The 14,192-nt window shown below is 41.1% G+C and overlaps 1 protein-coding gene across 4 annotated transcripts in view; it reads right to left on the bottom strand.

Moving 5' to 3' along the window:
• Positions 1-12,606: 12,606 nt before the first annotated feature.
• Positions 12,607-14,192, bottom strand: part of Mapre2 (microtubule associated protein RP/EB family member 2) — a 151,977-nt gene continuing 150,391 nt past the window's right edge. For all 4 annotated transcript variants that reach the window (XM_047526378.1, XM_047526377.1, XM_047526376.1 and 1 more), the window contains one exon: positions 12,607-14,167. In XM_047526378.1, coding sequence (XP_047382334.1) covers positions 14,093-14,167 — 75 coding nt within the window. In that variant the 3' untranslated portion in view covers positions 12,607-14,092. The remainder of the gene's footprint in view (positions 14,168-14,192) is intronic.

Genomic DNA, 14,192 nt, shown 5'->3' with positions numbered 1-14,192 from the left:
AAAATTAAATGCTATTATATAATCAGTATTTAATATTTGTTGATGGAATTCAGCATATGATAGAGTGGCAGCTTTTTAAAAATCATGATGTTAAGCTTCCAATCTCATGAGAGTCAGGTTATATATATATATTTTTTCCCTCTTCAATTCTGTTTTCATCTCTCTTGTTCTGACATCCTGGACTGTAATTTTCTCTAATATAAATTTTTATTCTCTGTGTTAATGGAGGGCAAAAGGGATATATAGGAAATAACTCTGATGTTAAATTCCATCACTGTATCTCTCCCTCTTTTTAAATTTTTTTTTGGTAAACTGAGTTTTGCCATGTGCTCAACATTGCTAGATTCTGTGAATGTTAAATTTGTAGACAAAATGATCCCACCCCTAAATTAGAACCTAGTGTGATCACAGACTTCAACACCAATAATCACAATATAATGTGTTAAAAGAGAAGTTCCTTCAAAATAAACCTGTTGTAACATAGGTCTTTTCTAAGACACAGTAGGTGACCAACAATCTGTAACTATCTCCAGTTCCATTTCTGTCAAAAGAAAACATTTAGAATGTGTAGATCCAAAGATTTCTCTTCCTTAGGGTTGAGCAGGAAGTTTATCACTTACCAGTTATTGTGGAAGCCTTGTTCTTCTGGGGACTGAACATAAGTCAGCAGAGTTAAGTGTATGGCAGGTGGATGAACTGTCAGGATGAGAGGCAGGAATTTAGAACTGGAATTGAAAATGGTGATTGTGGGAATCTGAAAAGGAGCAGTAGTGTAGGCACTGTCTCTGAGTAGCTGGCTGTCTCTAGAAAGTAGAAAGTATCTCCCTTTCACATCACACTTTGGTTCAGGCATGAAACAATACCAAACCCATCCTCCACAACTTACCTCAGCAGCCATCAATGTACTGAGTATTAACTATGTTCCAGGCACATGATGGTTAATCTGAATTGTCTTGATAGGATTAAGAGATACCTAAGATTAAGAGGCTTCTATGTGAGTCACTGAGGGTGGTTATAGGAATGATTGACATGTGGAACATCAAAGTGAGTGTGAGACCCACCCTAAATGTGGGCAGCACAACCCAATAGGTTGGAGACCCAGACAGAACAAAAATGTGGAAGAACAAGGAAGCAACAACAAATGCAAGGTTGATTTTTCTTGAGAGGGGGCTTTGATTGCTCCTGTGATCACCTGAGGACATCAGACCTCAACTCGTTCATTCTTACAAAGTGAACTCCAGTTGGCAACTCTCCACAGAGTTTCCAGACCTTTGGTCCTGGACTGGGACTGCATCATCAGTCCCTCTTGTTCTGAGGTTCCAGCTTCTTGGATGGAGCAACTGCTGGTTCCTACATCTCTCTACCCTGCAGAAGTCATAGTAGGATTATTCAACTTCTGGTCACAATGGGAATGCCCCGCCAGCCCACAGGGCCCTAAGGAAGTTATTTTTCTGTGCTCAGCCATTCAGGCACTCAGAAGCTGCTGCAACTATGGTCCCAGGAGGTTTGACTACTGCTCAAGATGATGGAAGACATGGTGATGCTTCAGCAGGATCACAGGATGTTGCAGTTAGAGGGTCATGGAGACTTCCACTGAGATTTCAAAGGAAGGCTTGGGAGGCCAGGAAAAGTGCAGCAGGATCAGGGTCTCTGCAGGCTATCCCTGAAAGGGTGATGAATGAAGAAGTGAGAAGGAATCTAGAGGTGCATTGGAGACCCCCAAGATTAAGAGATGCCAATAACATGGAACATCTGCCAAGGAAAACTGCAGGAATTGAACAGAGACAAGCCAAGGCAGAGGCCATGTAAACTGCCACCAGCAAGGCCACAGGGGTAGAGCTCCACAAGTCTTTCAGAGAGAACATCATAATGCCATGGGCCCAGATGCTGGATATGGAGCTACAGGACTTGTTTTCTCAGTTGGATTTCAGTCTTGCTTTGGTCCCATCCTTCTTGCTATTCCCCTGTTTCTCCTTTGTAGGCTGGGAATATTTACTCTGTGCCATTATATATTGGATATATGTAACTCGTGTTTTATCTTTACAAGAGGTTTGTCTTGATTTTCAATTGAGACTTGGACTGGACTTTTGGGAAATGCTGGAACTATTAAGAACTCTTGAAAACAAACTAAATGAATTTTGCATTATGAGAAGGGCATGTGCTTTTAGGGGTCAATAGTGGAATGTTATGGTTTAGATATGAATTGTCCCTCAAAAGCTCATTGAGACAGTTCACGAAAGCTCAGAAGTGAAATGATTGGGTTATGAGAGCCTTAATTAATCCAGTGATATGGGTTAACTGGATGGTAACTGTGGGAAGACAGGGCGTGACTGGAAGAAGCAGGTAACTGGGGGTATTACTCTGGGGTTTGTATTTTGCCCCTGGTGAGCAGAGCTCTCTTTCTCTGCTTCTTCGTTGCCATGTCCTGAATGCTTTCCTCCACTGTGTCCTTCTGCCATGATGTTCTGCCTCATTTGGGCCCAGAGCTATGGAGTCAGCTGAACCTGGATTGAACTTCTGAAATCATGAGCCAAAATAAACCTTTCCTTCTCTAATTGTTCTTGTCAGCTCTTTTGGTCACAGAGACATAAAAACTGACTAAAACAGGCACATTGCTAAATTCTTTCACATATTATTTTATTAAATCTTCATAACTGCTTTATATGTAGACAACTTTTCATTCATTAGTAAGTGTATTGTGAACCTTTCATTGTATCAGTTATCGTGCTAGGTGTAGGTTAGGATGGGAAGCCAAACAGTCTATATGGTGATGGTGCATTGCATCTGGTTGTGAAAACTTTAGAAATTACCCAAATAATTTCACTAATAAATGTGTATAGGTAGTTATACATTGTGCTGAATGCTCATGTATATAACTTATTGAGTACCTCTTACATACCAATTTGTGGACATACAGTTGAGCTACTGTTATTATCCCTGTTCCAGATAAGGAAACTGGAATAAGTTTCAGTTAATAACCCAGTAACTTGCCAGACTGCAAACATGGTCTTATCTAACTGTTGTTGGAGAAGAATCACTTAGTGCCTGTGAAAAGTGTTAGAGAACTGACCACTTACTGGGTCTCTATCTTAGTCATGCTTATCCAGAATACCTGGGACTGGATAATTAATTTAGATCAGAGATTTATTACTTACACTTCTGGAGGTTACAAGGTACAAGGTTAAGGGAACCCTGCATGAGGGTTGTGTCATTCCATGGCAGAAGACTTTACATAGTGAAAGAAAGCAAGAGATCAAACTTACAGTTTCAAAGCCTTTTATAATCAGCATGAATTCGAGGGCTCCACCCTCATGACCTAAATACCTCTCATTTGGCCCCACCTCCCAACACTGTTGCACTGGGGATTAAGTTTACAATATATGCTTTTTGGGGGACACATTAAAACCATAGAAATAGCCATCTTTGCCACTACTTGTCATCAAAGGTGGTTAAAGCAGAGTGAGCTATGGGTCTCACCAGGCAATTGGGAGCCATTATCCTGATGAATGAGGTAATGGCTAGATTTCCTCCTTGGATATTCAGAAGTTGGTAATACAGAGAAAGGAATGTAGTCTGATTTCTGTGTTGAAAGTGAACAATATGTCCAGTAAAATATGTGTTTTAAATTACCCCTGAGCTGTTTTTTAAATCACAAGCAAAGAAGAAATCTGTCCAAAGGAAGCATTTCCCATAACCTCCCTCTGGAAAGAGCCCAGGTTTTCTAGTACTCAATACAAGGAAGGCATTTTCAGGAGAAGGGAGTTTGGGGGAGTGGTCAGGACAGGAAGAAGAGGAAAGTTATAGATAATGATGACTTTTAATGAGCTTCCTTTAGCCTACACTGCCTCCCTGGTCACCTGGACATGCGCTAGTTTGACCACCAGTGCAGAGTGATGTTGGCCAGATAAGTGACGTCAGAGCCCTTTCATTGGCTGTTTTTCCTGGCTCTGTGGTCCTCTCTGCCACTACAGGACCTTTGAAGAGGCTAGACAAATTGACACGTTGTCCCATCCACTGCTTCAAAAACTGTGCCACGGCCATGACAAGAGTGTGTGGTAAATACATGGTCGTTTTTGGTGGGAATGAATAAAAAAGTGCCCTAAATGTTGTGGAGGCAGGCGAGGCTATGACCTTCTTGTGGAGAGGAAGTGATATGAAACATGAGTGTTGTAGGTAGCATATGACTTATCTGTGGTTGCCCCCTGCTTAACAGCACTGGGAGGGATAAGAGGTGGCAGGTTGGTTAAAAGTAACCTTTCACTGGAAACTTCAGGAATTTTGGTGTAAGTGTAAAGAGGCGAGTAAGGAACAAAATGTAAGTAATTCTGTTGTTTTTCCTGTTTTAAATAAATTCAGGTTGAAAATTCACTTTGAACCTGTTGGTGTTTATGATTCCTCCTCCTCCTTTCATTTACATAGGAAGTGACCTCAGATCAAATAACTGAGAAAAACAAATTAAATCAAAGTATTCATGAAAGTGACATTTCAATTCAATTGACTTTTTTTTTTTTTAGATTACTGTGTTGGGAAGCAGCAATCTCTCAAATAATAATTTTATTTGACACCCCCTCCCCACCCACTTATGAAACGTATCAGTGATGTGTCCAAATTATTTCACAACTGTTCTAGCATAATGTGACTCAGTTTATATTCTTTTTTGCATAATACCTGCGCAAACTAAAATCTATCCTTCATCATCTATATTGTCCCCTTATCTATTGCTGTGCAACATGTCATCCTTAACTTTGTGACTTAACCCAATTTATTATTCTCTCATGGTCCCATAGCTGCACAGTTTCTGGGGTCTCTGCTATGGCTGCTGTCAGATGGATGAAAGCTCAGAGTCCTCTGAAGACTCAAGGAGGTGGACTCCAGGATGGCTTCTTCTCATACAGAGCTGGCAGGTAAGCTGGCAGTCAGCTGGGAGTTCTGCTGGGCTTGGCACTGAATTTTCCCGAAGATCCCTTCTGTTCCATAAACTTGGACAAGTTATTCCCTTTCAACAGCCTCATTTCATGAGAATGTCTTGGATTGCAAGCAAGAGTGATGCAGTTAAGCTACCTATTAAGTTACCTCTTACACATACATGTGTTTTCTTAAAACTGATCAACTGGATCTCATAAAATCTTACCTAGAATATTCCTTGGTTCTTTCCTGAGTGTATGCTCTCTGCTGTGTTGGCTACTTTCATCATTTTTCTATTTTAGAGCAACTGTTTATGTTTAACATCAGTATGCCACAAACCTTCCTCAAGGTCCCCTTCTCTCTGCTTCCTCTGAGGCTGAGTACACACCTAAATACTGACTTTCTCTGAGTATGAGGCTTGCTCTGGACCATGTAAGTTGCCTAAGGTCACTCCTGCTGCAGGAGTGCTGGGAGCAGAAGCAGTATTGAAGGGCCTCGCACCAGTGTAATGTTAATAATATTACCTTCCTCACAGGACTGCTATCAAAACCAAAATTAGTAATAATAGCTATCATTTAGTAATTCTCTACTATGTGCAAGGGATTCTGTATATATATATATATGTGTGTGTGTGTGTGTGTGTATATTTATACACACACACATATATATATACATATATAAAACTTTCATTTCTTTTTCAAAACAACTTTGCAAGGTAGGTATAATCTATACATTCAGATGAGGCAAGGGAAGCTAAGAACTGATTTGAATTTTATTTAAAATCACACAGCTAGAAGTCACATAGCTGGGATTTTGAATCCAGTTCAGATCATTTTCAAAGCTTATTCTCTTCCTTCTGTACATGATTATCATGTGTGACACTATTTCATAATCTGTAAAGGGTTTTATAAATATAGTAAGATTTTTATTAAAATATTATCCCCTTTGTCCCCTACAGCCTTATGTTTTTGACTTGAAAAACAAACCATCAGTGGACTTTCTCCAGAATAATTCTGAGGGTGACAAGAGCAGAAGCCAATAGTTTTGTAATCTTCACTGAAAATTTCCCTCTTGGTAAACTGCCAAGGATAAATGAAAAACTGAACAAGCAAAAATAAACTGGTAGAAGTCTCATGCTTACTACACTTCTGGGGAAAGCTGTGCCCCTGCCCCAGGCCGGCCCCTGGGTCCCCATAATGGGGCAGTGCTGTCTGGCCAGGATCCCTGCTGTCACCTGAGAGCAGCCCCACCCGAGGTTTGCTGACCGAGCCTGAGTCTCAGTCAGTAACATTCAGTGCCTTCTAGTACTCACTCGTCAGGCAGGATAGGGTCATCCACTGCCGGTCAGTGTCCACCTGAGCCCACACTAAAGGAGTAGGATTTGTCCTCCCATCACTCTCTCTAAAACTGTACCTTTATCCTGGGATGTGGCCCTGCCCTGGGAACTGGTACCTGCACAATACTGGTCCCTGGTAGACTGCTTTTTACTAAACTATATCTGAGCATGATGTCTCCAGGGAGAGCTGGAAGAGGGTCTAACAGACTGTCACTCTATGTGCTGTGAGATGTTGCTGAGCAGGTTCCCTATCTCCTTTGGTTTTTATCTAGGAGGAGCTATGCAGAAATTTCTTCCAGGCCTAAGTGTTTGTACTTCTATGTAACTGATTTGTCCTCATCTGGGGGACACTTTAACTCAGGTAATGATTTTGTTCTTCTCCCTGTTGGCTACCAGGAAGCTCAGAAGTAATTTTGTTCCCTTTAGTCCTAGGAGAGTTAAGAAGACTGTGTAAGGCCACTAGCTTTATCTCTGCCATTACCTTTTCCCTCCTTTCTTACTTCTTTGTTCTGATTCCCTTATGTGTAATTAGGTGCTTTTAAAAAAATATGGCTTTGGTTTACTTTTTTAGACTAATCAGGTAACCTAAACTTAATGGATTCAGGATGCCCTTTTCTATAGAGTTCCATTGGGATAACTTAAGGATAATGACATATTTTAAAAGGAAACAGTTCTTTTGACTTCAGTGCTTTACCCAGAGTTGGTGGCTCAGCTTTTACAAGCAGCTAAATTGGATAATTAAACAAAAATACTCTTCCTGCCCACTGGGTTTTTTAGTTTAAATTTTTGTTTTGGGTCTTTCTTAATGTACTGTTAGCAGCTTTACTGTATATAAGTTATAAGGAAGGCTGTGTATGATAACTTCCCCCTCCTCTTTCTTGGGAAGTCAATTGAGTTCGACATTTGAACATGTTTCAATAAAGAAATGACCATGAATGAACACCTTTCGGTGAAGCAGCGGTCTGTTCTCTGGTCTCTAGGGCATGGCTTCTCCAGAGAAGTAACATTAACGAGCCAAATGACCAAGAACGCTTGCACAACGGGGAGATGCTTGGAGCCTCTCTCTCTCCTGTGTGAATGGTGTGGTCTTTGTGCAATTGTCCTTCTAGTCTCTGCCTCATCCCCTCCCCTGGGGGCCTGGCCTCTCTCTGCCTGTCCCACAAAGGAAGCATGTAGTTCCTGCCTCACACTAATTTCATTATGTGAGGGCCGTCCTCACTGGGCCACATCTGGACTAATGATATGATCGAGTCTCCTCTGGGCTATTTTTTGAAACGGGAACAAGTAACTTGAAGGATACAGGATCTTATTCCTTTCTTTCCTACAGGAGGAAAACTATGTAACAGGGCTCCTAGTGAAGGGGAGCAACTAGTGCAGTCATACAGCTCCAACTTTAATAGGTGCAACTGTGAAGGAGCCTCGGGTTTTCAAAACCTTGTCATCAGTTTAGTGCTACAAGAACACCCAGACTTGGTTTTGTACATAAGTTCATTTTTTCCCCTGCTTTGTGGAATGCAGCACAGAGCACGCACACGCACACACACACACACACACACACACACCAGAAAATGACACAAGATGCACTCATAGCCTAGAACGCAGTGTGTTGAATGGAAGTATGCTGGGTTGTGACCATCATTCTCTCCTTAGCAGCCAGATGAGGTTCATGTTGCTATGTGCTGCACGTATAGCTGTGTAGTTCAAAGTAGTTTTCAAAATGAATGTAAACTGACTACTAGGAAACAAAATCATGTGTTTTAACTAGGAGTCATCTACAACTGTAGTTTTTGCTTAGTTGAAATTGTGGAGATATAACATGCTTTTTGATTTCCATCAGTTTTTTCAAAAGAGACAACATAATCTACCACGGCTGTGACAAACACAGTCATCCACTCTGTGTTGGCTAAATCTTTGGTCTAAAAGGACTGCGTCTCATTCTAAGTTAGTGGAATTCAAATTTGTAGGAAAGTGAAACTAAACTAAACCTTGGATGTTAGGTATGACAGGGCAGCATCTTGTGATATTTCAAAACCATTCTCTCAAGAAAAATTGAAAAATTTCCTGGGAAGAATTCACATTTGCCTTCATAGACAACATCTATGTCTGTCACAGAGGGAGAGCCTTGAAACTTAGCTGGACACAATGCAGCCTATCAGAACTAACATGTAAATTCATTATTGGGGTCTTTTTCTGAAAACTTTTTCAAGCTGTTAAAAAGGTGTTTCTGTAGTAGGTGGTCATCTGTATCAGACTGGAAGAGAACATCTAGTAGTAAGCCATGAATTTGGGTCAGAATAAAATTCTGAATACATTTATGGGAACTTTTGATTATTTTATAATTCTTAAAGATTTAAGCTGTCAGAGTCGACCAAAACCTTTAGTGACTAAGAGAAATATGTCTTAAAATTTTTAATTCCCTATAGATATAACCTTCAAGATCTAAAGAAATGTCACAGAATAAATAGATTAGGGACATTTGCTGTTCAGAAGGAAGTGTGTACCTAACTTTTTTATTTTCTGGAAAAGAATGGATAAATACTGCTGAAAATAAAAAATTTAAAGGAACATTAATGTGTCATAACCCTTTAAAAACACTGAATTTATACCCAGTTTTGATAAAGGGGTTACAAAATACCTCAAGATTTACCTGTTTAAGAAATTAAATGTTGGCAAGCTGAAGGTTTAACATTTTCATTAGAGAGAAAAAAAATCATCTAATAAATTACCTTTAGTTGGGCCTTCTATTCTGCTCACACCCCTTACACCCAGCACAGAAGCAAACTCAGTCTCCACTGTGCACTTTCAGTGTATATCCGCCTATAGAAACAGGGGGTGTAGGTGAGAGCCTGGGGGTCTGGTCTCGGGCAGCCTTGTGAACCCAAGTCTTGGTGCCACATGAAGGTCCTCCAGGAATCAGTGGATTTTCTCTTTAGGATTTGCTTCTCTTTAGCAAATCAAGTCAAAATTCTTTTAACTTAAGAACATCCTTTATGAGTTCCCAGTCAGCAAAATGGGTTGTTAGACATCCAGGGAGATACTCTGATCCAACACTTGTGCTGTTGGGCAATATTGTCTTAGTGCTAAGAAAATAAATGGGTCAGTAATGTTTACTAGTGGTAGCAGCCTTCATGATCACAGTAGTTGTGTTCTTGCAGTCGGAAGGAAGAATTAGAGTGGTCAGCAACTAAGCTGTGTGTGTTTAGAAAACCAACTGGCATTTTATAATTCAAACAGTGGGATTCCACAGTTGTTTATTTTGTCTCTGGACTTATGAGCTTTCCCATAATACCAGTAGCAACACACTGAATTTTTAGAGATGATCTCAGATTTAGTCAAAAGGAATAAACATGTTGTTATGGTTTGCTTCAGGAATGTCCCTCCAAAACTTAAGTGTTAGGCAGTGCAGCCTATTCAGAGGTGAAGAGATTGGATCAGGAGGGCTCTGACCTCAATAGTGCATTAATCCATTTAATGGATAAATACTGTGACTAGACTACTGGGATGTGGTAAAAACAATAGGCTGGTGGGGCAAGGCTGGAGGAAGTCACTGGGGTATGATCTGGGGGACTATAGCTATCCCGGGCCTCTATCTTGTTGTTTCTCAGCTGCCATGAACTGAGTAGCTTTCCTCTGTCACTCCCTTCTGCCATGATGCTTCTCTGTCTTGAACTGAATTCTCTGAAACAGTGACCCAAAAACAATTCTTGCCTCCTCTAAGCTGTTCTCTTCAGGTATTCTAAAAAGCTAACACTAAAGTTATTTCATCATATTTGAACCATCGGTGACAGGTTTACTAGTTTACCAACTAACCTTTTAAGATCAATGCCATGTACTTTTGACTAGCTGTGCACAAAAATCTAAGATCCAGTTTTTAAAGCTCCAGTGTTGATGAAGTCAATGAAAAACACGTGTGCTCTGGGCATGAGCTTTTCATAACCCGGGCAATGACTTGCAGACTTCTGTCACCAATGTGACCTGGGGAGAAATGGATGTAGGTGGTGAAGAAGAGTAGTGTGTTTGTCTCAGATTATTTCCTCACTCTTAGAAGTGCTTAAAGGCACTTAAGCCTTTAAGTGAGTGGAGGAGTTGCCAAAAGATAGTATAAGAACACAACTGCCTCTAGGTGGTGCTTGAAAGCAGTTTAGGGAAGGCTGACATCTTTCAGGGTGAAAAGGGAATTTGGTGGTCCCTCCAGTCACTTGCAGGCTCCAAGGTCTTCAGAAGATGGTCACCTGTTCTACAATCTCGCAGGTGGCTCACTGGGCCAGTTTTAATACATTCTTTTTTTCTATCCACTCCTGTGTCAGTAGGTTTTGGATTCCATGTAGAGCCTATGTTGATGATTCCCTTTTAAATTCGCAAACAAGGGGGCAATAAAACACTTTTATTCGAAGAGTTTTTGTCAATTAAGTAGTTCTGCCACAAAGCTTTACTTAGAAAATCTAACTGCTTCTCCAAGTCTATTTGCCCAGGACACTTGTGTCCAAATGGTGTAACAGGCTGGATCTGCTGGAGCTAGGATTTTGTTTGCTTGCAAGTGGAATGTTTCCCAAGGAAATGTTTTATATTTTTTTGGTAAAGTTTTTAAAAAGGTATCGCAGCTGTCACATTTGATATCATATATAAATCTGCAATTCCTGTGAAAACGTAAGTCATCAATAAACACAAAGACACCTTCTTTTCCTATGTAAATCATAACACACTGGGTAGATATTTGAATCCACACAACTTTTCATATACTCATGCTCTGAAAAGCACTGAAAAGGGATCTTTAGTATAAAAATATAAGAATTTATAAATCCAGGCAGATTTTGACATATACTTTTTTTTATTAAATATGTAAAAAGATCAACGCAAGTCAAGTTATTCACATATTCAGAGACAAAAAACTATTCTACCATGCGACAATAGGTGGGTAATGTAAAATGAATGTGATACATCTGAATAAGACTTTTTCATCTATTATGTCATTACTTATCTATATTTATAATTAACAATACATATGTTTACATTCCTTTCAGTTTACATTTAATATATAACAAAAGCTTTATGGTGTACTATTTAGTAAAAGTAATCTGAATACATATTAAACCTTAACGGAATAATGGAAATACTCACCAGGGAAGGGAGGAATTCTTGGTTCCCTTCTGGAGTTTACTTCTCTCGGGTCAACAGGATGTTTGTCTTGTCTTTTTTTCCTGCTTTTCTGCTTAGAATGAGCATGAGCTTTCTCTTTGCCCCCTGCTTCAATCACTTCCAATCTGACAGCGGCAATGGGAAGTGCTATAACCAGCCAACAGTGGGCACAAGGGGGGGATGAGGAAAGAAATCCATCTTCCTGAGAGGAAGCTGCAGGGCTCACAGCAAGGGATACCTCTCTACCCAGCAATGATGACATGCTACTGGGGATGGGGCACGGAGGAACACATGTCCAGAATGACAGGATGAAAGAGTGATGGGGTCCCACCATCCACAGGAAACAAGTGGTGGTCGTACAGAGGCAGGGGTTGCGGCCCAAGACTGACTCCAAAACACAGCTGTTAAAGATTCCCCCAAAGCATCTGTGACAGCATCCAGGGCAAAGCACAACAGGAGATATTTAAGATGGGGACAGAGAGAGGAATTTATAGCTCTTTCTAAATGAATGAATAATCTGCCCCAAACCATCAGGAAGAATGGATTATGGTGTTCTCTAAAGGCTAAGATGTCTCTAGCTGAGAAGGTTGGGGAGTTGGAGAGGAATAGTGGTTCCAGCAAGAGTCATCAGGGAGGAAATTACACAGTAACAAGTGGTTCTGGAGAAGACTGGATCCTGACACTCTGGTATGCACTCATGTACACCTACATGATAGGAGTGTGGGCATGAACCACCTGGCACTGGGTACTACGAGATGTTTGGGGAAGAGGAAGAATGGCCTAGGAACCACCGAAGTATCTGCAAAGAGTTATTTATTGTGCCTCTTTACAAGAGCTATTTTTAAAACGTCAGTGAGTACAGGGGGCTCGGGAGGGCAACGCACTGTTAAGCACGACACTGTGTATAGCACAGCCACTACCTGTAACCAGGTGTGGGAGGATGTCACTGCCAGGAGCCAGGCTTTCCAGCCTCAGAGAAATGAGCTGCTGCTGCGTGCAGAGTGAGCAGGAGAGAGAAGAAAGGGAAACCAAACACCACAAAACATCTGTCCAATTCTGCACAGTGTGTTGTAATAATCTCAAAAATACAAGCCATCTTTTCCACATATAACTCAATAAATACCACTTTGCTGCAAAAGATTTATTTTGGAAAGACTTCTTTTGGTGCCAAGCTTCAATGCCAGAATTTGGAATTGGTATTTCGTCACTCAATAAAGAAATTTCAAAGCTTTATGATACATAATTCAGAAATTTATTTTAAGCTTTTCAGTTAAGCGGAAAGTGGGGTGGGCACATTTGTTTTTTTTTTTTGTTGTTGTTGCACCTGCTAAGTCAAATAACAAGTGAAAGTCAACCTAAATTTAGAAATCAAGTGAAACTGAATGATCCAGGAAGGGATACCATCTGTCAAAAGGTGGGGGGAAGAGGCAAAGATTTGGAAAGAGACTAAGAAAATGTGCAAATATTAGTTAAAAAAATAAGGAATGCTTTTAATTCATTAATGTTTCTCTGTTTATGAATTGCCATGGTTTAGCAAATGTCAATGACAAGGAGGGCCCTTGTGTTAAAGAGGGGAAATTCCTTATTCCAGAAGATATTGAGAGTCATAGGTTTTTCTGTGCTGTTATTCCAGTGTCAACACCAGACTGCAGAACCAGGATTCTCCCTTGGAATTATGCTCCTAATAAGGTCTTAACTTCCAGCCTTCCAGTCAGTGTGCAATATGATGCAGAACCCTGGAGCTTGGGCTGCACACCTGAAGCTATCCTTTAGAAGGAACCCCTTAGTGTGGTTGATAGAACTTGGGTTGAAACCCACACAAGGAGGAAGAGGGACCAGCCAGGAGGACCTGCACCTACCAAGACCCCCTGTGGACTGCAGATAACTGATGACAACATCTTGGGAGAGTGGCTGCCCACCAAAGAGGACCCTGAGAAAGAAAATAACATGGTAACCTGGGGAGGAGGGCGGGAGGGCAGGGGCACACGTAGAGAGGAAAAGTTGAGATGGTGTTTTCCTTGAGTAAATGTCTTTCAAAACTAACAACATACTGTGTGGTTGTCTAACATGCTGCTCTATGAACACTGCTGGGCCCTGAAGTCCTAGTTTTGAATCCATTTTTTTCCCTTTAGTGCTGTGAGTAGAGGGAGAAACTGACCCTGTGTTTCCCCTTCACGACACAAATCACTGTCATTATGGCTTTCATATCAAGTATCTGTTTCCCTTTGTTCCAATTCTTTGACCAAATTTATGTTCAAAAGTTAGACTTGCAAACATCAAAGCACCACAAATGCGTGTGACATCTAGTGACACTGGGTTGAGAAATGCCAATATAAATACCATATATCAAATTACCATTGTTTCACACCAGGATAAAAAGGGGTGGTGGTGGTGGAAGTGGTTTTGGGGTAGGGAAAGTTGTTCTGGAAAGAAACAAGGAAAAGAGCAGAACCAATCTCAAGCAGCCAAGTGGTGAAGTTGAAGGTATGTGACCCTATGATCTCTCAGGTAGGCGGCCAGAATGGCCGTCAGCTAACGCATCTTGGCAAAGGAAATGGGAACCAAGCGCAGTGGCTGGCATATGCAACAGTGCGTTGATGGTAATGGCAGACTGGGAACAACTGGTTTCTGTTGAGCTTGAGGCTGCACGTGTTCCAATTCTCCAGAAGAAAAGTTCCCACGCACAATGGAAGTGTCAAGAGCTGCTGAGACTGGTCAGTACTCTTCCTGCTGCTGTGGCTGCTGGTCATGAGCTTGCTCCTCTGCTTCCGGCTCTTCTGTGTGGCCCTCCTGTGGGGCAGGGAGAAGTTTCAGC

Source organism: Sciurus carolinensis, chromosome 15 (assembly GCF_902686445.1).
Source record: "Sciurus carolinensis chromosome 15, mSciCar1.2, whole genome shotgun sequence".
In the NCBI taxonomy this organism is placed as follows: Eukaryota; Metazoa; Chordata; class Mammalia; order Rodentia; family Sciuridae; genus Sciurus; species Sciurus carolinensis.
This window is presented reverse-complemented; position numbering and strand designations above follow the sequence as displayed.